Source organism: Dipodomys ordii, unplaced genomic scaffold (genome assembly GCF_000151885.1).
Source record: "Dipodomys ordii isolate 6190 unplaced genomic scaffold, Dord_2.0 Scaffold22, whole genome shotgun sequence".
Lineage (NCBI taxonomy): Eukaryota > Metazoa > Chordata > Mammalia > Rodentia > Heteromyidae > Dipodomys > Dipodomys ordii.
The window spans coordinates 4,244,052-4,270,184 of record NW_012267238.1 but is presented as its reverse complement, the minus strand read 5'-3'; the positions used below and the strand labels follow the sequence as shown (position 1 = coordinate 4,270,184).

Sequence of the window (26,133 nt, the reverse complement as noted above, 5' to 3'; positions counted from 1 at the left end):
GTTCCAAGAAAGAATTCTGACTGACCTAAGAATCAGGTCAGCACAGAGAATCATCATTTAGAGCTAGTTAAAACTTACAGAGGGATGCCACATCCTTGCTGATGTAGAATGCCCCAGGCTTCTTTAGGTAAGTTCCAGACATCTAACAGTCTTTGAATCACTCATTTACTCATTCATTCATTCAGCATATCTTTTCTGCTATGCTTTTCCTGGCCAATGCTGGTACAAAGACAGGAATAAGATGACCCTTATGTCTGGACAATCAGAATGCAACAGAGAAAGCACTGTGATTAACAACAAAAGACAGAAGAGGCCAGGCACCAGTGGCTCACACCTGTAATCCTAGCTACTCAGGAGGCAGAGATCTGAGGATTGCAGTTCAAAGCCAGCCCAGGTAGGGAAGTTCATGAGACTCTTATCTCCAATAAACCACTCACTTAGAAAACCGGAAGTGGCACTGTGGCTCAAGTGCTTGTCTTGCTGAGTGACAATGCCCAAGCCCAGAGTTCAAGTACCACGACCAACAACAACAAGACAGAGGAGTCCCCAGTATGGCAGAGGCCTAGAGGGCACAAGACAGACTGCCGAGCATAGTAGTCTTGGAAAGGCACAAAGGGAGTGTGCCAGGCTATGCCCTCTGGCAACGCAGAGATGGATACTGTGACACCTCTTAAAGTAATGTGCTACTAGTAAGATGCTATAGAAGAGTGAGAAGAATAAAAGGACTCTTATCTGTGCCTGCAGCCACTTCAAATCCTATGGCTACATGGTTCTCTTCATGTGGAAAGATCAAAAGCCTCCTACCTGCTTCCCTCTATTCTTCACAGCTACCCCAACTGCCTAACTTTCCACTCCACCAGGATAGCTGAAATGGGCCCAGATAGGGTGTCAGTAGTTTGGGATAGGTTCCAGGGTCTTGGAAGGATGGAGAAGTTGAACCAGGTTAGAGGACTGGGAGGGGCTGGACCTCCTCTGTAGGCTCACCTGCCCAAGTCTCTCTTCCATGGGTTTTGGTGAACAGCTCTGGTCCACTGTCACTTCTTCAAAGCAGCTGCCCCTCTCCAGCCCAGGCCTCGTGTCTGTGCCATTGTCCATCTTTATAAATGCATGAGAACGCCTGTCTTCCTCCTCACAGTTCCCATCACCTATTCTGTCCCTCTCAAATCCTCATTCTGGCCTTCCTTTCAATTTCTATTTCTGAAACTGGCACAGAGGGCTTTTCCAAATTAGTTTCCCTGCTAGGAAGTGCTCCTTCTGCCTTGCACACACCGGCACAGCATATGTGGGGCTGAGCTCCAGCCCCATGACCTCACACATTTCTGAGGTGTCCCTTCCTCCCCAAAGGTGGAGAGGATCAGGACCTTTGAACAGAATGCCCTTGTGTGGTCTCATTCTAGTGTCTTCACCCAGCGGCTCTAGAGGAAGAAATGGATCAGGAATCCTTTGATAAAGTGGAACACTCTGTTCCACAGCCAAAACTTGTAGCATGATCACCAGAAGCCTCTGAAAACAGCAGAGTCTACAATAGACCCTTCATTTCCTTACCCTGGAAAGTGTAAGTGTATCAGTCAAATGCTGTGGTTTCCCATTAACTTTGCTCCAGATTTCTCTCTTCTAAGACCTGGAAATAAAGCGCTAATGAGTCTGTCTCTTCAAAATTCAGACAGAAGCATGAGACTGGGAAAGAGTAAGCAGGGCAATTTAGATGTATCTATGAGCACTGGTGGTAGGCATCTCTGGCCCAGTGTATTGTGATATTAGCTAGCACCAAATCTATTCAGCTCATACCAGTTTAAGGCATTGTCTTCCTAAAACAGAGACACAGAGACAAGAGAATGAATCTCTTATGGTGGAATTTCCAACACAATGGCAGACTACTGGGGAAATAATCTACAATGGAAGCAACCATCTGGTACCAGCTGAGAGACCTGGCACAGGCTAAGTGCCAGAGCTGTTAGATGAAGAGGTGCCTTTGCTTTGCAAGCAGTGATCAAGCCAGGTGTGGTGGTTCTCATTGGAAATCCCAGCTACTCACAAGGGCGGGGTTGAGAGGATCAGGCAATTTAGGGCCAACCCAGATAAACAGTGGTGAGACCCCATCTTAAATCAACAAGTCAGGCATAGGGGCATGTGCAAATGATCCCAGTTCCACAGAACTTCAGTCTGAGGCTTCCCTAGGAAAAAACTTGAGACCTTACCTGAAACGCATCTAAAGCAAAACAGGGCTGGGGCATGGCTCAAGAGGTAAATTGCCTGCTTAGACAGCACAAGGCCCTGAGTTCAAAACTTAGTTACTACACACAAAAAGAAAACCTAACAAACAAACATAAAATAAGTATCAATTGCAATAAGGTCAAACTAATTGGCTTGATTTGGCAGCCCACAGACCCTCCTAATGATGAAGCCCTTCTCCCTAGTTAAGAAGTCATTGGATCACAATAATATTCTGAGTAAAACAAACTTGTGAGAAAGCCAGCAGCCTGGACACTTCTGGATATATCACTCCAGGTATACTAAAGATGCAATGAAATAATGTTAGGAGCTATCATGACCCCAACATCTGCATACTATTTATCACACTTCTAACCACATAAACTGAGGATTCCGGAGGACACAGGCCATGGGAAGTTTTGTCCAATTTTCTTCTTGGCTCTGATTTGTTTTTTAGATGAAGGTCTCACTTTGTTGCCCAGGCTTAGCTTGAACTCCTAGGCTCAAACAATCTTCTTGCCTCAGCCTCCTTATATAGCTGGGACTACCATGCCCAGTTTTGCCAATGCTGTAGGGTCCTAACACGTGTACTTTCTGATCAGGAAGCATTCTATTTAGTAAATGAACTTTAGGCTCATCTTGCAAAGAGGTGATGGCATCAGAAGCAGTAAGCTCCATTATGAAGGGTGGCTAGCACTGAGATGATCGTTTTCCTCTCTAGGAAATTATGTTCTCTGGATGAAGAAGGGGAGGTTGATTCAACCTGAAGGGTAGAGATGGTGAGTGACCTTATGATTCTGTGTCTTGCTCAGTTCTTCTGGGTTAACCTGCTTGTAGAGCTCTGAGTATGATTAGAAGAATAAAGGTGTTTTGTTATTAAAATAGCTGCTTGGCACTACTCAGTAGACTTAGATCTGAAGATCACAGTTCAAAGCCAGCCTGAGCAGGAATTAACCACCAGAAAACCAGAAATGGAGCTGTGGCTCAAAGTGGTAGAGCACTAGCTTTCAGCAAAAGAGCCGATGACCAACAAATACAAAAATAAAGAAACCTAAAATAATTAGGCACTGGTGGCTCACATTTGTGATCTTAGCTACTAAAGAGCCTGATATATGAGGATGGAGGTTCAAAGCCAGCCTGGGCAGGAAAGTCTGTGAACCTCTGGTTTCCAATTAACGATCAAAAAGCTGAAATGGAGCTGTGGCTGAAATGGCTCAGGGACAGTATCTAGGCCCTGAGTTCAAGCCTAGAACCAGCACAAAAGAGAGAGAGAGAGAGAGAGAGAGAGAGAGAGAGAGAGAAACCTGCCAGTGGCTCATACTTATAATCCTAGCTACTCAGGAAGCTGAGATTGAGGATTGTGGTTGTGGTTTGAAGCCAGTCTGAGCAGAAAAGTCTGTGAGACTTTTAATCAGCAAAAAGCCAGTGGTAAAGGGCCAGCCTTGAGCAAAAGAAGCTAAGTGACAGTAGCAGGCCCTGTGTTCAAGCCCCAGTACTGACATCAAAAACAAAAACAAAACAAAAAAACCCCCACAACTTCCTTCTTGCCACACAAAAACCTGCTTGAACAAGAGTGGACCATCTGAAAAGAGAAGCCCTCTGACCTCCATTCAAGCTCAGTCCTTTATGTAGCCAGGACTTGCTGACTGTGGAGCACACTGGCACTATGCCTCACCTAGCAATGGGAAGATGAAAAACCACAAGCTAATTCTATCACTTTAAAAATGGAGACCTGAGCCCCCTAGAGTCCAGGAGGCATATCCAAGGTCTTTAAGCAGGTCAGTGGCAGAGCCAAGATCACATTGTGGCCAGCCAACTGGCAGTTCAGCAATTAACTATGGCAAAACTTTCCCTTTTCTCTTTAAAAAAGAAGGAAAGAGTAAAGGCAAAATAAGTGAACTGAGCTGTTAGAAAGCTCTGGTACCGCAGCTCTGGTTGTTACTCCCTTCTAGAGATAGCAAGTCAGTGCTGAACTGGCTCAGGTTGCATCCCAGCAGGTCTGGCACAGTCCTCTTGCGTGTGGCTCAGGACATCTAAGTGCGTAAACAGGCGAAAGACAATCTGTTCACATTCATGCTCACTCCCACACTCAAACAAACATCCAAACAAGCCCTGCTCCTCCACAAGAGCCAGATCAGAGTAACCACTGGGTCCATCGTGCAAAATCCAAGGTTGAGACCAGCCGGCAGTATCCAAGGGGCTCTGGTTGAGGTAGATACCTAGATTGATTCTCTTTTTCTTATTGGTGGGGTGTGAGTACAAGAGCCATGTTCCTGACAATTTTCCAGCTCTTTCCTCCAGCTGCAGTAATTTGTCCATTTGGGAACTCTTCTCAGTGGTGGGAGCATCTTTGTCATCAGGATCCTGGCATCGATGCGGGATCTGCAAGGGCTGGATGCTCAAGATACTGCCTTGGCAGCCATTGGGGGGCTCGCACAGCTTTAGGTTCAGGGCCTGCCTCTGAAAGCATTCACCATGATTAATACTAAGAGCCTCTGCCCGGAACCTGTTTGGTGTGCGGGCACTGCAGTAGAGCACAGGAAAACCAGATTTCCCAGTCACTTCTGCCACTTGGCACTCCACGGTCACCAGGCCCCTAATGAACTTGCCATGGTGCCACGTGAGGCCGAAGTCATCACTGTAGATCATCAGGGAGTGAGCCTTGGTGAAACATGACAGTGGGAAGCCACAGAACCGGTGTGAGAAATAATAGGCATACGCAGGGATGATCAGCCTCCCTGACTGAATCTGGATGCCGTGACCTGGCCCCACAGCAAAGGTGGCCCAGTGCCTCATCTCTGAGAACTCAATCACCTCCTCTGTCAAATCTCTCAGCTTACTCCATGTATGGCCTGCATCCTGGCTGCAGATGAAGCACAGGCGGGCAGCATTCCTGCCTGACACAATCTGGTGACACTCAGTGACATGGTCTCGTATACAGATGAAGAACAGGTATACACAGCTGTTCTTCCGCTCCCACACAGGACAGGGGTTCATGGTCCGATGCCCAGGTAATATTGCTTCCATCAGTGGCTCCTGGGGTCCCCACTAGTCAAGAGAAGAGAGAGAAAGAGAATGAGATACAAATATGAAGACATGAGGCTCACAAAATCTACTAGTACTTTTCAAACAAGAAATAAATGGTATTGAAATCTACAAAATCCTGAAGGCCCAAGAAGTAGCTAAATTCTTAAATGTTCTAAGATAACTTACAAAGCGAGAAAGAAATAATGCTAGATGTTAGATAGGCTGTGCTCCATCCCCATCTAGAATGTTCTTCTTTGCTTTGTCTGGACTTCCAAATCATCCTCCAATACCCAGCTCAAATGTCACCTCTTTTGTAAAGCCTTCTGTGAAATTTTCTCTCTTCCTCTAGCAAGTTAGAACTTATATAACACTGTGAACTCTTACGATTGTCTCCTTTCTTAGTCTATGAACATTTTGAAGATAGACTCTAAACTGTAGAAATGTTGTATCTCTAGAGTCTGGCACTTGATAGTAGCTAAATAAAATTTTACAAGAAAAAGAAAGGAAGAAAAACAAAATGAGAAAATAGGGAAGTTCTAGATGAAAAGAAAGTAGTTTAAGACAAAGGCTTTGACTTCCTGTGCTATCTGGTAGGTCATTTATAAGGGTATTATTAAAAGTTCAAACCTAGAATTAGAGACAGCTAATCAAAGTCTGCCTGCTCCACTACTGGGAAGCATTAGTGAGTTACTCAGTCTCACTTTACTTCAGTGTTTGCTTCAGTTCAGTGGAAAATTTCATAATGGAGTAGGTGTTGAAAAGATACAATCACATAGATAATGCCTTATCAGACATACCACAAAGAAAGATGGATCTCCTTTAGATTTAGATTTCCCAATAGAAATGGGCAAAGGGTAAGATCAAATAAGTTACAGACCAAAAAAAAAAAAAAACCCTCACACCTACAAAAGAAATGCAAGTTAAAATGACAACAACACAGCATTTTTCATCTTACAATTTGTCAAAAATCGGGCTGGGAAGGTGGCTCAGTGGTAAAGTATTTGCCTTGCATGCTTGAGGCCCTGGGTTCGATTCCTCAGCACACATAAGCAAAAAAAAAAAGCTGCAAGTGGTGCTGCAGCTCAAGTGGTAGAGCTCTAACCTTGAGCTGGAGAGCTGAGGGGCAGCGCCCAGGCTCAGAGTTCAGGCCCACGACCGGACCCAAAAATAAAAAAACAAACAAACAAACAAAAAGAACAAACAATTTGTCAAAAATCATTAACTTTGGGAAGTGGCGCTCTGGCTCAAGTGGTAGAGCACTGACCTTGAGCTGAAGAGCTCAGGGATAGCACCCAGGCCCAGAGTTCAAGCCCCCTGACTGACAAAAAAAAAGAAAAAAGAAAGGAAGAAAAAAAGAAAGAAAAAAAGAAAGGAAGAAAGAAGGAAAGAAAGAAAGAGTTTCCTTCATAGATGGGTCAGAGTGCAAATGATTCAACTCTTTGGTAAGATATATAATAATTGTACATAATCTTTCATATATTTAAATACATTCTTTCTCAGCATGTTCAGTCCTGAAAGTTTATCCCAAAACATACCTTGCTCATCAAATTATGTATGTATAGCTGGGTATTTAGTGGCTCATGCCTGTAATCCTAGCTACTTAGGAGGCTGAGATCTGAGGATCATTGGTTCAACGCCAGCCTGGGCAGGAAAGTCTATGACTCTTAACTCCAATTAGCCACCAAAAAAACAGGAAGTAGAGCTGTGGCTCAAGTGGTAGAGCACTAGCCTTGAGCAAAAATGTTCAGGGACAGCTAGGCCTGGAGTTGAAGCCCAAAACCCATGTGCCCACAAGCACACACCTGCACATGTACATGTGCACACACACATACACATACACAATTAAGTATGTACAGACAGATGCTGGTTGCTCATGCTTATAATCCTTGCTGCTCAGGAAGCTGAGATCTAATGGTCACAATTTGAAGCTAGCTCAAGCAGATTAATCTAAGAGATTCCTATCGCCAATAAAACAGCAAAAATCTGGAAGTGATGGTATGGGTCAACAAGTAAAGCGCCAGACTTGAGCAAAAAAGTCAGTCAATTCATTTGACAGCCTTATGTGGTAAGACGTTAAACATCAGAAGCACTGGTTAATCTTGACTAATTTGGATTAATCCTTCCTAAAAATGTAGGAAACAGAATCAGACCAGTCTTTCCAGGCACCACTCTGGAATACAGGTCCCATTGTCTTCTGCAATGAACATATAGTACATATAGCCTATGTCCCAGTCATTCCACTCCAAGAGAGACACCCAACAGAAATGTCCATAGGGCCAAAACTGCATACAAGAGAAGTGTAATATCATTACCTATACTCACACCAGTTAACACAAATGTCAAAAGTACAATAAAAGCTTGATTGTAGCTGGGAAGGTGGCTCAGTGGTAGAGCGCTTGCCTTGCATGCCTGAGGCCCTGGGTTCGATTCCTCAGCACCATATCAGCAAAAAGAAAAAAGCGCCGGAAGTGGCGCTGTGGCTCAAGTGGTAGAGCACTAGCCTTGAGCTGAAGAGCTGAGGGACAGTGCCCAGGCCCAGAGTTCAGGCCCACGACCGGACCAAAAAAAAAAAAGCTTGATTGTAGTATCTTCATAATAGAATACTACGTAAAGATGAAAACAGGTGAATTACAACTACATGCTACAATTTATATAAATCACAAAAATATATTAAATCAAACAGCCAGACATACACAATATATAGATGAAAATTAAGCAAAACTTGACTCTAGAACTATAAGTCAGCATAGCAATTACTGGTGAGAGAAGTTAGGCCATGAGGGAAGTTTCTCTGATGCTGGCAGTATTATATTTCTTGGAATATTGGAAGCAGTTTTTGTGTTCACAAGTGGTATATTTGTCATAATTCCTTGAGCTGACATTCGTGTTCTATGCATTTAACATTACATCATGATTTTTATACATTATCACGTTTGTGGGGGGGGAGGCGGATAATTCAGACTTGAATTCAGGGCCTACACACTGTCTTTAGCTTTTTTGCTCAAGGATGATGTTCTAGCACTTGAGTCACAGCTCTACTTCTGGGTTTTTGGTGGTTAACAGGAATTAAAAGGCTCATAAACTTTCCTGCTCAGGCTGGCTTTGAATTACAATATTCAGATTTCTACCTCTGAATAGCTAGTATTATAGGCATGAGTCACTGGTACCTGTCATATTATCACATATCAAATTTTAAAAGAAAGTATCAAGTATAGATATATATACATATATATGTATGCATGTACTTGTTAACAAAAATAATATATACTTGCTTTTTTTTGCTTTTGTATCTAGAATGTATGTATAGAGAAGGATGGACAAAAAGCAATAATGCCTGGAAGAATAAGAATGGCATATTATTTCTTACAGTACATTACTTTCTTATACTGTATTTGCTTTTAGCTATATAAGTATATTAACTGTTCAAAGTAGATAATAAGTTTAATTTCTGCATAATTGGGTAAAACAGGTTAAGCAAGGTTCAGATTTCATAGAATCTCAGAGCCCTAGAAGACCATAAGAGTGACCTAAAAGCTGGGTGCTGGTGGCTCATGCCTGTAATCCTAGCTATTCAGGAGGCTGAAACCTGAGGATCGTGGTTCAAAGTCAGCCCAGGCACGAGAAAGTCCGTGAAACTCTTCTCTCCAATAAACCACCAGAAAACCAGAAGTGGCACTGTAGCTCAACTGGTAGAGCACTAGCCTTGAGCTGAAGAGCTGAGGGACAGCGCTCAGGCCCACAGTTCAAGCCCCATTACCGACAAAAAAAAAAAAAATAGAGTGACCTAAAACTAATTTCATCCCACAGAGTGTGTCCTCTAGTCTTCTGGGTAAATGACTCCCCTTGAGCCAGTGTACTGATAAAACTCATCTCTTGAGCAACTCATTCTATACCAGAATGCCTTGTGAACACTCACCAGTTCAAAGATAAGAGATAATGTAAACTTAATGATAAAGTAGAAAGTCAGAAGCTGATCTGATCTGGATTGTCCAAAGAGAAAATTATTAAATATTTCTAATGTACAGTTAAGGAAGAAGTAACAATGTAAAGGAAGAAAAACAATACACAAAACAGGATAACCTTAGAAATCACATGAGCTAGACCAATAAGATATGACAACTAGGCTGAGGCTTAACAGGTAAAACTGAGTGTATGACCTTGAAAAATCTGTATGGGGAAACAGGATTTAAAAACAATATAACAGGTCTGGGAGTGTGGCTTAGTGGTAGAGTGCTCGCCTAGCATGGGTAAGACCCTGGGTTTTATTCCTTGATACTACATAAACAAAAAACAAATAAATTAAATTAAAACAAAACAAAAAAGCAATGTAGCTGAGCAGATGGTACACACTTGTAATCTCAGCCTCAAAGGCTAAGGCAGAAAAATGTTAAGTTCAAAGCCAGCTTTGATTATATACATAGTGAGTCCCTATCTCAATAAACTGATAACAAAAAATAATCATCAACATATGTTTGAAAAGAAGTTCATCATCATTAATCATTAGGGAAACACAAATCAAAGCCACATTGATTTTGTGGGGGAGCAGTTCATTAGTAGAAGATTTGCTAAGCATGAGGCCTTATTCCTCAGCACCACAAAACAAAAACACAAGATATCGCCTCTTACCCATTAGAACAGTTACTATAAAAACAAAGTTGGGCACCAGTGGCTCACACCTGTAATCCTAGCTACTCAAGGAGGCTGAGATCTGAGGATCATGGTTCAAAGCCAGCCCCAGCAGAAAAGTCCGTGAGACTCTGATCTCCAATAAATCAGTAGAAAACCAGAAGTGGTACTGTGGCTCAAGCGGTAGAGTGCTCAGCTTGAGTTAAAGAGTGTAGAGACAGTGCCCAGGCCCAGAGTTCAAGCCCCACGACCCACAAAATAATAATAATAACAATAACAATAACAGGTGTTGGCAAAGGTATGATAAAATTGGAATACTTGTACACCACTAGTGGAAATATGTCAGTTCTTCAAAAAATTAAATGTGAGCTGGGTGCCAGTGGCTCACGCCTGTAATCCTAGCTACTCAGGAGGCTGAGATCTGAGGATTGTGGTTCAAAGCCAGCCTAAGCAGGAAGGTCTGTGAGACTCTTTATCTCCAATTAACCACCAGAAAACCAGAAGTGGCACTGTAGCTCACGTGGTAGAGTGCTTTCCTTGAGCTGAAGATTTCAGGGACAGTTCCCAGGCCAGAGTTCAAGTCCCACGACAGACAAAAAAAAAAATTAAATGTGGCTGGGCACTGGTATCTCATGCTAGTAATTGCAGCTACTCAGGAGACTAAGATCTGAGGATCACCATTCAAAGCCAACCTGGGCAGGAAAGTCCATGAGACCCTTATCTCCAATTATCTACCAAAAAATCCAAAGTGGAGCTGTGGCTCACGTGGTAGAGTACTAGGCTTGAGAGGACAGTGCCCAGGCCCTAAGTTCAAACCCTAGGGCCAACACACACACACACACACACACAATTAAATGTGGAATTACCATATGTTACAAAAATTCTACTTATGGATGTGTATCAAGAAGAATTAAAAACAGTGTCTCAAAGAGCTATTCTCATACCTTCATTTATTGTAATGTTACACACAACAGCCAATAGATAGAAACAAACCAACTGTCCAACAGATGGACAAATAAACAAATATATTATACACATGCATTGTTGTATTACTCAGCTTTTAAATAGGAAGGAAATGCTGATGCCCACAGCAACATAGATGAGCCTTAAAGACATTATAGTAAGAGAAATAAGCCATCAAAGAAAGACCAAAGTGTACGTGAATCCACTTAAAGTAGCCAGAGTAGCCAAATCTACAGGAACATAAAGGAAAATAGTGGCTGCCAGGGATTAAGGAGAAGGAAAAGTGAGGAGTTCTTTAATGGAAATAGAACTTCAAGGATTTTTTTGGAGTAGGGAGGCAGTACTGGGGTTTCAACTCAGGGCCTGGTACTTACTAAGCTGGCACTCTACCACTTGAGTCTTGCTTCTAGTTAGAGTTAACATAACACAGTTAATGGTGCTATGCAGCTGCCAAAGGTGTCATTTCACCTTTGGCTGCATTTAAGGACTCAAGATAGGATGATGACCTAGTTGCCAAGCTGTTTCGTCTATAGTTGGAGCTCTTAGGTCCAATTCTGAGCACCACACTTTGAAAAAGTACATTGACATCCCAGACCAGATCCTAAAGACACCAGCAACCATGGCCTAAGGAATGACTAAAAGGACCAATTTAGCTAGTGAATAGAAGCCTAAGAAGGCATGAGGAAACTTTCAGGACTTGAAAGAGTAGTTTTCTGAAGGACTATTATCTATATTATATATGGATTGATTGCCCCAGAGGGCAGAACAAAATCATTGTGTACTTATAGAGAAACGAAGGTCACCTTATTTTTTAAAAACAAACATGTTGCATCAGGATTAAGGCCCATTATGGAGCAAAATTAATGTTGAGTTGCTGAGTTCTTACTGTGTAGTGTCTATTTCAATTACATCCTGCAGATGGTTTAAAATGAAGAGCTACGTACCAGAATTCCTCACCCAATAAGTGGTAGGTCTTGACTGACCCTAACTACTACTTTATTAGTGGCTCTTAATGGAATGCAGATTTCTACACTGAGGAGGAAACAGAGCTGATGATTCCACTAACTTCCAGATTCTACAACTAAGTTAACTAGAGGAAAAAAATAAGTAAAGAGAGACTGGGTTTAAAGTGAGCACATATGTGAATCTGTGTGACTACTGAGCAATGAAGTCATGTAACAAGAGTATAAACTTGTTCAACCACACCGGAAAGCAGTATGGAGGTTCCTCAACAGACTATACATAGAGCTCCTCTATGACCCAGCAATTCCACTTCTAGGCATTTACCCAAACGATCACAAACAAGGCCATACTAAAGCTACCAGCACAATTATGTTTATTGCAGCATTATTTACCATAGCTAAGACATGGAACCAACCCAGACGCCTATCAGTAGATGAATGGATCAAGAAAAATGTGGTATATTTACACACATACACACAGAGGAATTCTATGCTTCCATCAGAAATAATGACACGGCCCCATTTGTTAGGAAATGGAAAGACTTGGAAAAAAATCATAAATCATATTAAGTGAAGTAAGCCAGACCCAAAGAAATATAAGCCCCATGGTTTCCTTTATTTGCAGTAATTAGTATACATCTAGGATAATCTTATCAGATAAGCAGAAAAGCTCAAAAGCTATGTACATATGACCATATAAGATGATGCTAAGTGAAATGAACCCCAAGATATGGACACAAGAGGTTTCTCTTTGTTATTGCTGTTTATAATGTACTATGTGATTTTTTTTGTTTCTTTTATATGCTCTTTTATATGTTATATGGTATATCCCCTGTTGTCACTGTATTTGACTTTGGTACCCTGTATCTTGTATATACATTTATCTAATTTGGGGAGGGGAAGGGGAATAACAAAATGCTGAAACAAGGACACAGGATGATCCATTCCAACAATGAGACTCACAAGACACTATGTTGGAAATGAACTTTACAACTTCGAGGGGGTGGGGGAGGGAAGGGATAGTAGGAGAAAAACAAAGGAGGGGGTAACAATGCTCAACAGAAATGTACTCATTACCTTACTCATGTAACTGTAACCCCACTGTACAACATCTTTTCAGTAAAATAGAATTTCTTTTTTAAAAAAGATTTAAACTAGAAAAAGAAAAAACGCTGCTGGGCACCAGTGGCTCACACCTGTAATCCTAGCTACTCAAGAGGCTGAGATCTGAAGATCATGGTCTGGGCAGGAACATCCGTGAGACTCATCTCTAATTAATCACAGAAAAAGCACAGAAGTAGGGCTGTGGCTCACGTGGCAGGGCAGCAGCCTTGAGCAAACGGAGCTTAGGGACAGTGCCTAGGCCAGAGTTCAAGGCCCAGGACTGGAAAAAAAAAAGAAAAAAAAAAAACACTCAATGGGTCTTAGGCTATGACAGAACACAGGGCAACATGACCAGAGGTAATGTCTGTCCTAGAGATAATGAAATAGGCTGAGCCTTGATGGTGGCCTGTTATACAAGTCTGTTCCTGGGAAGCCACGAAGAAAACTATAAACAGACTGTGAGAGCATCTCAATGAGGTGATAAGAAGGAGGACTAGAATTCCTCAAAGTAAAAACTGCCCTATATGGAAATGTGAGCCAATATCATCAAAAACAAAGGTCGTGGAACAATTGGTTTGAGGGTCCCCCACTGCTCACTCTCCTGAGTGGCCTTTGTTAAAGTTCTCTTTACTAAATAAACCCTTTGTAACTGCACTCATCCTTCCTGGCTTTATTTCTCTACTACCAGAGAACAAGAACCTACCATGCTTATGTATCATCTTGGTGCCCAATGTGGGGCAGAAGACAACAAAATGTAATATAACCCACTGAAAATCTGATGCTTGTCTCCTTGGTGATTTAGACTTTAGAAGCTCAAGTGTTCAGGGGCAGCCCCTTGGCCAAAGTTTGGTAGGGACCAAACTTCCCAGTGTGGCATCTCTTCTCTGTCCTCTCATGAGAGGGCTTCCTGAGGGAACTGGAGAGCTCCTCTCGAATCTACTTTATGGGACCTTCTCCCTCATGGAAGGGAGTTGCTACCCCAGGGGCAAACAGGGGTGGGGAAGATTACACCAGCTGCCCATACCATATGGATGAGGAGTGTCTCCTAGCCTGTTCTACCTCTCTCCCCACCAAGAGTGGCTGGCCCCACAGCAATGGAGGACTTTCTTATTCCCTGGGTCAGAACTATATGTCCCCTGAGATTAAGATTTATGTCCTGCCTTTGTCCCCAAGCAGCACAGTGCTCTCCTGACTTCTGAGCCAAGAGAGTCCACGCTTCCTTAAAAGGAGCTATAAATTGTAGCTTATCTCTGACATTCACTCAGCCACACTCTGGTCCTCACCATAGTTTGGGTTTTTTTTCTCTCTTGGGAATTCTTCTCTGATCTCCCTCAGGAGTGGGTTACTTCTACAGTCCTGGAACCCCTATATAAAGTGGTCTGGCATTAGAGTTCAAAGCCCCACAGACATGGTCTCCTGCAGCTGTATAGTTACTGATGTGAAAATTCATTTCACAGCTCCCACATTTCTGTAAGCAAGCAAGCAAGTGGACAGACAGAGTCACACTTTGACAGATAGAGTGAAGTATTCAAAGGAAACACACTGAGCTCAGCTAAGTGTTTGTCTTTGCTCTTATTCATTCTTGGTGTTACACTTTTATCACTTGGGCTCAGGATCTCTAAGACCTGCTCTTTAAATTTCTGACTGCACCCCTTCCAGAAAAAAGAAATACTGCTATGAAACAAACTTATTCTTGAGGTAAGGGCTTTGTGCTAGGACAGGTCATTCTCCCTGGCATTTGCCTTATCAGAATGTATATCTTTTTGTGCTGTTCTTTCTCAGTTTCCAGAGCATTTGGACCAGCAGACAAGGTCAGACAGAGGAAGTTTCTCTTCCTCTTTTCTTTTTCCTTGTACTAATATTGCAGCTTGTAAGAGAGTATAAAAAAATAAAGCAAAAAATTACTATTTCTAAGTGTCTAAGTCCTGGCTTCTATTTATCATGCCTCATTTACCCTATTATGCCTTGATTTTACTCTTCCTGGCCAAAGTATAATTTGAGCTTAAGACTTTCCAACTTTGTGTGATTACTAATAGTAGGGACACAAAACCTCACAGGCAGGAACTCAGAGGCGGGCAGTGGTATGCTGGTAGCATAGGTGCAATCCAGTCCCTTGCTATTCTTCAATAAACAGTCCTCTCCTGTGGAAGATCCAGTCAGGCCTGTTTCCTTCCTTTCTCCTCCATTTTCCTAACAGTAGTCATTATTAGGTTGGTACTTACACTAGGTAAAATCTCCTATAAATAATTGCCAACCATATAATGGCGGCAAACTTAGCCAATACAGTGTCATCAACCTCTAAACAGATACTACTAGCTATAAAATATTCAGCAATCCTTATCCTTTCTTACTTACATGGCACTAACAAGTAAATGTCATCCTCTAACAGGCTAAATGGTTACAAGAACAGTCCTTACAAACCTACCTATCTTTGAGGTATTAAAAACAAGTATAGCCTTGATTGCTGTCAACCACTTAGCTCCTGACATTTTTGGGGCACTGATAGGACTGCTCAGACTCCTTTTGTATTTAAATTACTAACAAAGTTTGTGCCCTCTTGCCTAGATCAATTCAAACTACAAATAATCATGGATGTAAAAACTAACCACCAACCACTGAGGACCTGAGGACCAACATTACTACAACCACCTTAAAGCCCCTCAGTTTCTCTGAGTCCTCTCTGGCAACTGTCATGGGCACCCTTAATCAATCACCCCCATTCAGCAGGAAGTAGTCAGAACTGAGTTCAGTACTCCCATGTCCCAACAGCAATCAGAGGGAGGAAATGAAGGAACACATCACCCAATAGGTCCAGGCCAGCTTTCTCCCTTCCCAACTGGTGGCCACCACCCAGGGTAGAATCTGGCTTTTTTCAAACAAACCATACACCATCTGACAAACTGCCCAGAAGGAAAAGAAAAAGGTGGGGAGGGACAATAGAAAACAGCTGGTCTCTGACCACAATGCAGAACAATGGGTTTCCATATCCCACTGCTTACTCTCCTGAGTGGTCTTTACTTTCCCTTTACTAAATAAATTCTTTAAGACTGTGAGAACAAAAATAAAGGTTAGTAGGAAGGCCCATGTTCAGCAGAATAACATTTGCAGAGAAACAGAACTAGGCATCTGCTATGGATGTGAAGGTTAAATGGCAGGACAAAGCAAAGCAGAGCAGGTTAAGGGAATAAAAGACCCATTATAGAGATACTGTACTCATTTTTCAAAAGACCCGCAAAATCATTGTCTCAGGAAGCTCAGGGAGAAACATGGGGTCTGAGGGAACCTTGCAGCTCCCAGTTTCCACAGCAGTAACCATTCTTTCCCTACTAACAATTCATTAAGACTATGCTGCTTAAGGGCGATGGCTCCAGCTTCAATTCTGCTTATTAGCTGTGGGCCCAAAGCAAATCACTTTAATTCTCAGGCCCAGATTCCTCTTATAAAATGGCAATAACAATATGTACCTCATACAAAGCATTTAGCAGTAATAGTAACTTGGTAGTGATTGTTATTTTCCCTCCGTTACCTACTGATATCATCTTAAGTCACTCAGCTGGATACTGGTGGCTCACGCCTGTCATCCTAGTAACTCAGGAGGACGGTGAGATCTGAGGATGGTGGTTCAAAGCTAGCCCAGGCAGACAAATCTGAGAGACTCTTATCTTCAGTTAACCAGCAAAAAACTAGAAATGGAGGCATGGCTTAAGAGGTAGAATGCCAGCCTTTGAGTGAAAAGCATAAGTGATGTGAAAAAAGCATATTTTCTATCAAAGTAGTTTGCTTCCTTTCTGTTAATCTTGTGAAAATTGTTTTTCTGAAAAGTTCCTGCTTTTGACGCTTTTTAATTACACTTTAGTTACATACATCCTTTTTCTGCTGCACTTTAATGAAAACATCCTGTCAGAAGTTCCTTGAGTTTTTGTTTTCCAGTCCTGGGGCTTAAACTCAGGGCCTGGGCACTGTCCCTAAGCCTCTTTGTGCTCAAGGCTAGTGCTCTATCACTTGAGCCACAACACCAGTTTTAGCTTTTTCTGGTAGTTTATTGGAAGATAAGAGTCTCACAGAGGACTTTTCTATCTGGCTGAAGAAGCGCCTTGAATTTTAACTGCATCCTGTTAATTAAGTCACATCTTTTTGCAGATTGTGAACCTGAGCTCAGCCAATCTGAGCACAGGGGTGGGGTTAAGAATAGAAAGGGAGGGGCTGGGAAGGTGGCTTAGTGGTAGAGTGCTTGCCTTGCATGCCTGAGGCCCTGGGTTCGATTCCTCAGCACCACATAAGCAAAAAGAAAAAAGCCGGAAGTGGCGCTGTGGCTCAAGGGGTAGAGCGCTAGCCTTGAGCTGAAGAGCTGAGGGACAGTGTCCAGGCCCAGAGTTCAGGCCCCACGACTGGACCCAAAAAAAAAAAAAGAAAGGGAGCAGCCAGCCTGCTTGCTAGGTGTGCTTGCATGCCAGATGTTTGGCTGATGATACAGAAGTTGGCTTTGCCAACTTCCTTTTGAGTTGGTGTCCTTATTCCTAGGTGATATCCCAACATCCTGAGTTCAAGTCCCAGTACTGGCACAAAGCAGGGAAGGTCTACTTCAAAAAAAAATTTTTTTTAAACCAAGTCACTTACCTCATGGAGTACTAAGCTTCATCAGCAAAATGGGATTGACAATGGTCACCCCTCTGGGTGAAGAGGAGGATTAAAGAGAACAGAAATGAAAAGCACACAAGTTCTTATCACAAGTCCTCACAGATGTGAACCCCAGAGGACTCTAGAGCCTGAGACCAGGTGTGATGCCTGCTGTTGAACTGTTATACCCTCAAGCAAATGGCAAGTTCCAAGAGCTTCACTTTGTTCGTATGTCAGAGTGACTGACAATAGTACCTAATGGCTGTGAGGAGTCCTAATGCCCCTGGCACACCATAATCAATTACTCTGGAGAGCCGTGGTTTTTACTGCTTTTCCCCATTCAGCTCCCCACACAGAATTTTACCCTCAATGACAGGAAGAGGCCAAGACCCATGGAGAGGAAATGAGACCCAGGCCCAGATGTGAGATGAGTCACCTCTACTGAGTGTCCAGTCCTCAGTCCTCGCCTCATCACCAGGTGGAGCGCATCCTCATCCTTGAGTGTGGACCGCTTTTCTGCAAAGGCCAGGAAGGTATGTTTGTGGGGAATGTAGAGCAGGGCGGGGATCCTGTAAGTAATCCCATTCTTGTCTTCCTGCTGGAACAAAGGTCTGTTCATTTCTTCCATGACCGCTGCAAGGATAGGAGGCAGCTCAGTGTGTGTCTGTACTCACATCCTGGCCTACACACATAGCCTCCACAATCCACTGCTGGAGAGCACAAGGGGGATACACAAAGGTATACAAATGTTTATTGTTTTATAGAAAGGAAACATAAGGAACTCAACAGCACAAAGAGAAGAATATCCTCTCTCATCTAACAATCTGTTCTCCAGACTCTGTAGCATGTATATGTGTGGGTAGTATGTGTCAGTGGTCTCTTCAAAGAACTTCGGCATTTGCTTCTGCTCAGCGACATTCTAGAAGAACTACACTTGGTTCTGCATAGGTAGTTTCAGTTGCTACAATGGCAAGCTTATTGAAGCCCAGACTTTTAAGTGAGATCAGTAAACATCTAGTGCCGCCAAGGACAGGTTTAGGTACTAATTCCAGTGGTTTTGTTTGCTCTTCAGGGGCTTTTCCAGGACCTTTACTTTCTTGCAAATTCAGCTATTAAGAGTTTTGTGGTATTCTAGCTATCATTTTACAGGCTAGCTGACCTGTCATTGTTCTGACAATAGAAGCCTCTAAGTACTCTTCCAAAAGCAAAATAAAACAAAACAAAAACCCAAACAGCTGAGCACCAGTGGCTTATGCCTGTAATCCTAACTACTCAGGATGCACAGATCTGAGGACTGAGGTTTAAATTCAGCCTGGCCAGACAAATATAAGCAATTCTCATCTCTAATTAGCCAGTCTCATCTCTAATTAGCCAGCAAAAAGCCAGAAGTGGAAGTATGGCTCAAGTACTAGAGCCCTAGCCTTGAGTAAATAATGCTGGAGGGAGAGTAAAAGGCCCTAAATTCAAGTCCAAGCACTAATACATAAAACAAAACAAAACAAAAAACAGGTATTCCTCTTCTTGGAGTCCCAAGAGGGGAATCAAGCCAAACAAAACCAGGTTAGGATGGTTATTGTCATCAAAATATAATATATGCATGTCTGAAACACACACACACACACACACACACACACACACACACACACACAAAACAGACTTAGAATTGTTTTGTCTTCCAGTCACATCATCCAAGCCCTACCTTAATAAAAAGTACTGCGCAGTAAGAGGTAACCCTATTCAATAAATATTAATATGTTTTTAACAGATCTTAGCCCACTCTTGCCTGTGTTTTAATTGGCTATTAAGAACCCAAACTGGCCAAGCATTGGTGGCTCACACTTCTAATCCTAGATACTCAGGAGTCTGAGATCTGCAGTTCAAAGCCAGCCCAGGCAGGAAAGTCCATAAAACTCTTATCTCCAACTAACCACCAGAAATCTGGAGGCGGAGCTGTGGCTCAAAGTGGTAGAGCACTAACCTTGAGTGAAAAAGCTCAGGGACAGCACTCAGGCCCTGAGTTCAAGCCCATGACTGACAAAAACAAAACAACAACAATAAAAAAAAAAGAACCCAAGAGGCCACTTTCCCTCTCCCCTTATGATAGAGTACCATGGTTCTCTCTCAAGTCAGTGATTAAATGAGTCATTCATAGAAATTTATCAACTAAGAGGCTATTGCTGAAACCTGCAAAACACTGCTCTCTTATTTAATATATTCTCCAGACTCTGTAAAAGTCCTGTGCAGTATGTGTCAATTTTCTCTCTTGACACATAACTGTATAGGACGCAAACACAGGATGATGGGCATGGACAAATATGAGCTGCTGTATCATGTGAGGAGAGCAAGTAATGAGAGGTAAGCATGAGGACGAGCAGGCTCCCACATTAGTGCCTCCGAGGACTCCAGGCTTCAGGTGGTTATATGCTATGCCTGACACTCTTTTCTCCCATAGTCACATAGCTCTTTCCCTCCCTGCCTTGAGCTCCATTCAGACATACAATCAGTGAAACTCCATGAGGGGCAAAGGTATGTCTGCTTCATTCACTGCTCCTTCACACCTAGAACCATGTTGAGTACATGAAACACACTCAGCCAGTGTTTGTTGAGTGACTGGATGACTGAATGAAGAAAGCTGCCTACAGACTGGGTTAAAAACTCTGTTGAGTGCCTTCTTATCTGTGAGATGTGATTAGATGCCAAAGACTCCAGGATTAGGACTCTGCTGAACACCTCGGTCATCTCTGCTTACAGCTTTTACATTCACTTCAATTTATCACACTGCTGTACCATGGCTGTACTGCGGGCCCCACAGCTCTGGTTTTTGATGTCCAGTCCCTTTGTCCTACTTTGCATCCTTAGTTGGCTAGCTCACTGTTCATTCTTTTTTTTTTTTTGGTTGGTCGTGGGCCTTGGACTCTGGGCTTGGGCACTGTCCCTGTGCTCTTCAGCTCAAGGCGCCACTTCCAGTTTTCTAGTGGTTTAATGGAGATAAGAGTCTCATGGACTTTCCTGCCTGGGCTGGCTTTGAACTGAGATCCTCAGATCTCAGGCTCCTGAGTAGCCAGGATTACAGGTGTGAGCCACCAGCACCTGGCTTCACTATTCATTCCTCATTAATCTATCCAGTCACTCAACTAACACTGGCTGAGTGTGTTTCGTGTACCCAACATGGTTCTAGGTTTGAAGGAGCAGTGAATGAAGCAGATATACCTTTGCTCCTCATGGAGTTTCACTGATTATATGTCTGAATGGAGCTCAAGGCAGGGAGGGAAAGAGCTATGTGACTATGGGAGAAAAGAGTGTCAGGCATAGCATATAACTACCTGAAGCAGAAGCTCACCAGCTCTTCTGGAGTCCTCAGAGGCCCCAATGTGAGGGCCTGCTCATCCTCATGCTTGCCTCTTATTACTTGCTCTCCTTACATGATACAACAGCTCATATTTGTCCATGCCCATCATCCTGTGTTTGCTTCCTGTATAGTTATGTGTCAAGAGAGAAAATTGTCACATACTGCACAGGACTTCTAGAGTTTGGAGAATACATTAAATGAGAGAGCTTATTACTTGAGAACAGAGACCTCCCCTGATTTTTTTGTTCTCCTTAGCAGGTGCCTGCAGTCTGACATAGGTAGCAGGCTATAGCTAAAAGCAGTCTATTGCATTGATCTTTCCTCCCAGTTCAGGCCCTTCTTTCAGAGAGGGTCAGGCTTTCTTCTGAGTACATTATCTATCCCCAAGCTAGTCTATTGTAAAGCTTCACAAATGATTGTGACAAGAAGGACTACATGGGACTGGGAAGGTGACTAATGGTAGAGCGCTTGCCTTGCATGCATGAGGCCCTGGGTTCGATTCCTCAGCACCACATAAGCAAAAAAAAGAAGAAAAAAGCCAGAAGTGGCGCTGTGGCTCTAGTGGTAGAGCGCTTGCCTTGAGCTGAAGGACAGAGTTCAGGCCCCACGACCGGAACCAAAAAAAAAAAAAAAAAAGAAGGACTACATACCCTTAAATACTTTATTTAATCTCTCAGTGCTTTAGGATCCTCATCTATAAAATAAATAAGCCAGGTGGAAGTGACTCATACCTGTAATCTTAGCTACTCGGAAGGTTGAAATAGGAAAGATCTTGGTTTGAGCACAGCCTAGGCGAAAAAAAAAAAAAAAATGAGACCTCCCTTTTCAACCAATAGCTGGATGCTCTGATGTATACCTGTCATCCTAGCTTTGTGGCTAAAGAGCTTTAAGTAAAGTGTTGTTAAGAGACCTATCACATGAGCACAATACATGCCAGTTATTTTTAAATTACCTATCATTGCATATGATTCCTTGAATCCTGTGAATGATAATGATAAAAGTACAGTCATAGTCAGGTGTCAGTGGTTCACACCTGTAATCCTAGATACTCCAGAGGCTGCAATCTGAGGACTGTGTTTTGAAACAGTACTATCAGACAAATCTCTTATCTCTAACTGGAAAATAGTTTAAAGTAGAGATGTGGCTCAAGTGGTAGAGCACTATACTTGAGAAAGAAAGCTGAGGGAGAGAGCCTTGAGTTCAAGCCCCAGTACTCAGTCCCCCCCGCCACACACACACACTTCTCATACACACAACACAAAGTACAGTCAAGAGCAGTGTAACAATGTATAACTTAATGACACACCACATAGATGATGGAGGTCCTATAAAATTGTAATGGTGCTGAAAAATTCCTATTATCTAGTGACATGTTAGTCATGTTAGTGTCACAGCACGTTATTCACATGTGTTGGAAAACTTACCATGCTGCCCGTCACATACAAGTGTAGTACATATAATTGTATACAGTTCAAAATACTTAAATAATAACAAATAACTATGTTGCTAGGTTGTGTATTTACTACACCATGTCTTTATCATTAGAATGTACTTCTTCTGGCTAAAAAAAGTTTACTGTAAAACAAGTATGCTATGTTATCTTATGGCAGACACACATCTGAGTTTCCCATGGCCTCTTGTGCTTGATTTCACTTGTGTTTTGTTCATTGTGGTCCTAAAAGCAATAGGCTGGATAGACAGACAGACAGACAGACAGATATAGATGCTATATAGCCTAGGTATATGGTATATACCATCTAGGTTTATGTATGTATACTCTATATTTGCATGATGAAATCACCTGACATACTTCTTAGTACAAATCTTATATTCAAGAAATGCATGATTATAGTAATAATTCCCCATTTTTTACAATGGAACTGGGGTTTGAACTCAGGGCTTCCATCTTGAGGCAGAGTATTACTTTTTTTCCAGGCTGGCCTAGAACCACAATCCTCCTGAATTTAGCCTCTCATATAGCTGGGATGACAGGTACATGCCGATTTGCCCAGCTAATGGTGGAGATGTTGGGAGGTTAGGGGGTGGGAGGAGTCCTTACGAACTTTTTGCCCAGGCTAGCCTCAAACTACGATCTCCTGATCTTAGACTCCCAAGTAGCTAGGATAACAGGCCTAGGCCACTGGCACCCAGCTACAATTTCCTCTCCACCTCTTTAAGAGATTGGACTTTAAACTCTTATGAGTTATCAACCATATTGAACAGTGGCCAATGAGAGATCATGTAAATAGGAATTCTCAAAGCCGGGCCCTGGTGGCTCACACCTGTAATCCTAGCTACTCAGGAGGCTGAGATCTGAGGATCGCGGTTCAAAGCCAGCCCGGGGAGGAGCAACCGTGAGACTCCTATCTCCAATAAACCACCAGAAAACTGGAAGTGACGCTGTAGCTCAAGTGGTAGAGCACTCGCCTTGAGCTGAAGAGCTGAGGGACAGCGCCCAGGCCCAGAGTTCAAGCCCAACGGCCGACCAAAAAAAAAAAAAAATTAAAAAAAAATAGGAATTCTCAATAAGAATGGAGCACAAAACTAGGAGAGAGGGAGGGAAGGGGTAAAGTTGTCCAAAAGAAATGTACTCTTTACCTGATTTATGTAACTGTAAGCCCTCTGTACACCAGCTTTATAATAGCAAGTTAAAAATTTTTAAATAGAGCACAGGATGAGCAATAAGTAGGATGTAAGGATTAGAAAAAGAAAAGGAAGAGGAAGTGGAGAGTTTGCCATATAACAACTTGTTATATGGCAGGATTCATGTCCCAAACCCACTTTGTACTGGCATCCAGTACTGATTACTCAACTTCTCTGTTTTTTATCTTTTTTTTTTTTTGAGACAGGGTATCATTATGTAGTCCATGCGGCCCATGAACTCATGTGATCCTCTTTCCTCAGCCTTCCAAATGCTGGGTTTACAGGCATGTACCACACAACCTCCTCCTGTTGGTGAGACGTGGATATTATTTACTTAAGAGGACCAAAAATGAAAAACCACTCAAAAGGGCTCTATTAATAAACACTAAAGCAGGCTGATAATGTGGATTAGTGGAAGAATGTTTGCCTATCATGCATGAAGCCATGGATTCAATTCCTCAGTACCACATAAACAGAAAAGCCAAAAGTGGTGCTGTGGTTCATGTGGTAGACTGCTAGCCTTGAGCTAAAGGAGTTCAGAGACAATGCTCAGGCCCTTAAGTTCAAGCCCCAGGACTGGCAAAAATAAAAAATAAAATAAACACTAAAGCACTATTCAAACAGAAGTCATCATAAATTTTGACATTTTCCCAATTTCACTTATGGCTCTCCTATCAATATAGATTACAGTCATTATCGTTCATTTTCATTAACTATGATTTTGATGGTAATTTTGAAGACACTGTCATAACTACAGGGTTTTTGACAGGAATGGCAAGATCCTTTCATACTAATCTGTAGGCAGCCTCCTGGGCTGAACTGCCGGGTTGTTACTGTTTTTGGTAGTCTATTTAATCAAGATAAACATACAATAACATATGAATGACCTATGGAATTGTCATACCCAATCATAACAGAGCCATGAGTGGAACTTGTGAAGGGATTGGAATTTATAATACAAACTTTGTTTACTATGGCTTTAAGAGCTAAACTTTTACACAAGTGTCTAGAGTTAGAGATGGGAGACAAACCAGATACCCAGGTCTGCTTTGGAGTTGTTATTTTAGTGGAGAATTCCAATTACGAACTGTACTTCATGTAATCAAATATTCCAAAGTCCTTTCTTCTATCTTTCTGTGTCGAGTGGCGTGAATTCTGGAATCTCACTTGACTTTGAAGGGGGGGGGGGGGAGTCTGGATACTCATTAGCAAAGCCTGGACTAAGTTCCAGGTCTCCTAAATTCCAGCTCAGGAATTCGTTTTCTTCCAGTGGGAAGAAAGCAAAAACACAAGTGGCCAAGAATATTTTCTGGCTACCGACTACGTATGGCAGACTCCACATTCGCTCAACACCGCTTTCACAAGTGCTGATAGTGCTGCTGAAAGCCACAGGAACCCTCTGTTTTTCGGGGGGGGGGTGATGTTGTGGCCTCTGGTCCCCTGACCCGGCTCACCTTCGCTGCACCCGGCTCTGCAGTGGGTGTCTCTGGGCAGGGGGTGCTCCTCCGTGGGGCGCGAAGATAGGCCGTCAGATGTCAGACTCTGAAGCCTAGGAGGATGACCTGCACCCGGGTCAGAGAGACGAGCAGAACGGAGGAAACAAGCCAAAGGTGACAGGCACAAAGCCCCGAGAAAAGAAAAAGGCGGAGAGGGCGCAGAGGCAGCACCGGAATGGATAGACCTGCAGGACGCCCGCGGATAAAGGCTGCAGCCAGCCCGCCGGAAGCCCCGCCCCTTGGAGGGCCGGCCTAGAGCGAGTCCCCGCCCCCTCTGGACTGCGCCCCCTGCATCAGCCTCTGAGTCCCTGTGCTCTGTGATCTATTGGTTGGTATGTCGGTAGGTATCACTGTCTAAAACTTCCCCTAGATAGCCTAAGAAAGTAACGAAGGTTCCGGATCTCGGAGGGGAAGGGGGAGCGGAGGGGAGAAGGAGAGGGGATACAAAAAGGATTCAGAGCCTGAAGCACACCCTTTGCAAGAAACGCAAAGTACATTTGTGTAGTTTATTTCCATGGACATTTTTCTTTTGGAGCCATAGGTTGGTAAAGTAAACTTACTAAGGTAAGAATAAGAGAAATCAAAGGGTAGTTGGCAGCTAAGCAGAGGAGCATGGTGCTATTGTTGCTCCTGCTGTGGCCCCTGCTCTTGCTTGAGCTTCTCTGCCCAGGCAGATCTCAGCTCCCTGAGTAACTCCAATGATAGGCTTGAGTCACCCACACTGAGCCTACTTGACCTGTTTTGTGTGCTTGACTCATTGCACCTGTCCATCATATCTCCTTAAATGGAGTTTCTCCATATTTACTATTTATGTGGATATACACATATCGACACATATCTATTTATTAGAGCACTGAGTTTATTCTAGTTTCTTATAGAAATGAATACACACAAAGGGAAAACAAAGACTTCTCTTCACATAGTGCAAAGGTGGGTCAACAAATGAATTGGAGGCAAAGAAACCCTAAATTCATACCAGCCTTTAAGAGCTATGTGGTTAATGAGCCTACCAGGAAACAGACACTCAGAAAAGCAAGTGAGAAAAAAATGAGTTAATTACAGAGGTTTTAAAATAGCAGAACCACTGCATGATGATGTAGTTAGCTATAATTATTTTTATTGTGTAAAAATAATT

General features: G+C 42.8%; 1 protein-coding gene across 2 annotated transcripts; it reads right to left on the bottom strand.

The window, feature by feature from the left end:
• Nucleotides 1–3,717: 3,717 nt before the first annotated feature.
• Nucleotides 3,718–25,177, bottom strand: Neu3 (sialidase 3 (membrane sialidase)). 2 transcript variants are annotated; one of them, XM_013014035.1, is made up of 3 exons: nucleotides 24,957–25,177; nucleotides 17,947–18,143; nucleotides 3,718–5,259 (listed from the first exon to the last, which is right to left on the bottom strand). In XM_013014035.1, exons 2-3 carry the CDS (start codon nucleotides 18,136–18,138, stop codon nucleotides 4,174–4,176), a joined length of 1,278 nt encoding a protein of 425 aa, XP_012869489.1. In that variant the 5' UTR covers nucleotides 18,139–18,143; nucleotides 24,957–25,177; the 3' UTR covers nucleotides 3,718–4,173. The 2 variants fall into 2 exon arrangements, with proteins under 2 accessions (XP_012869489.1, XP_012869490.1); XM_013014036.1 differs by lacking the exon at nucleotides 24,957–25,177 and adding an exon at nucleotides 21,591–21,612.
• Between the last annotated feature and the right edge of the window lie 956 nt (nucleotides 25,178–26,133).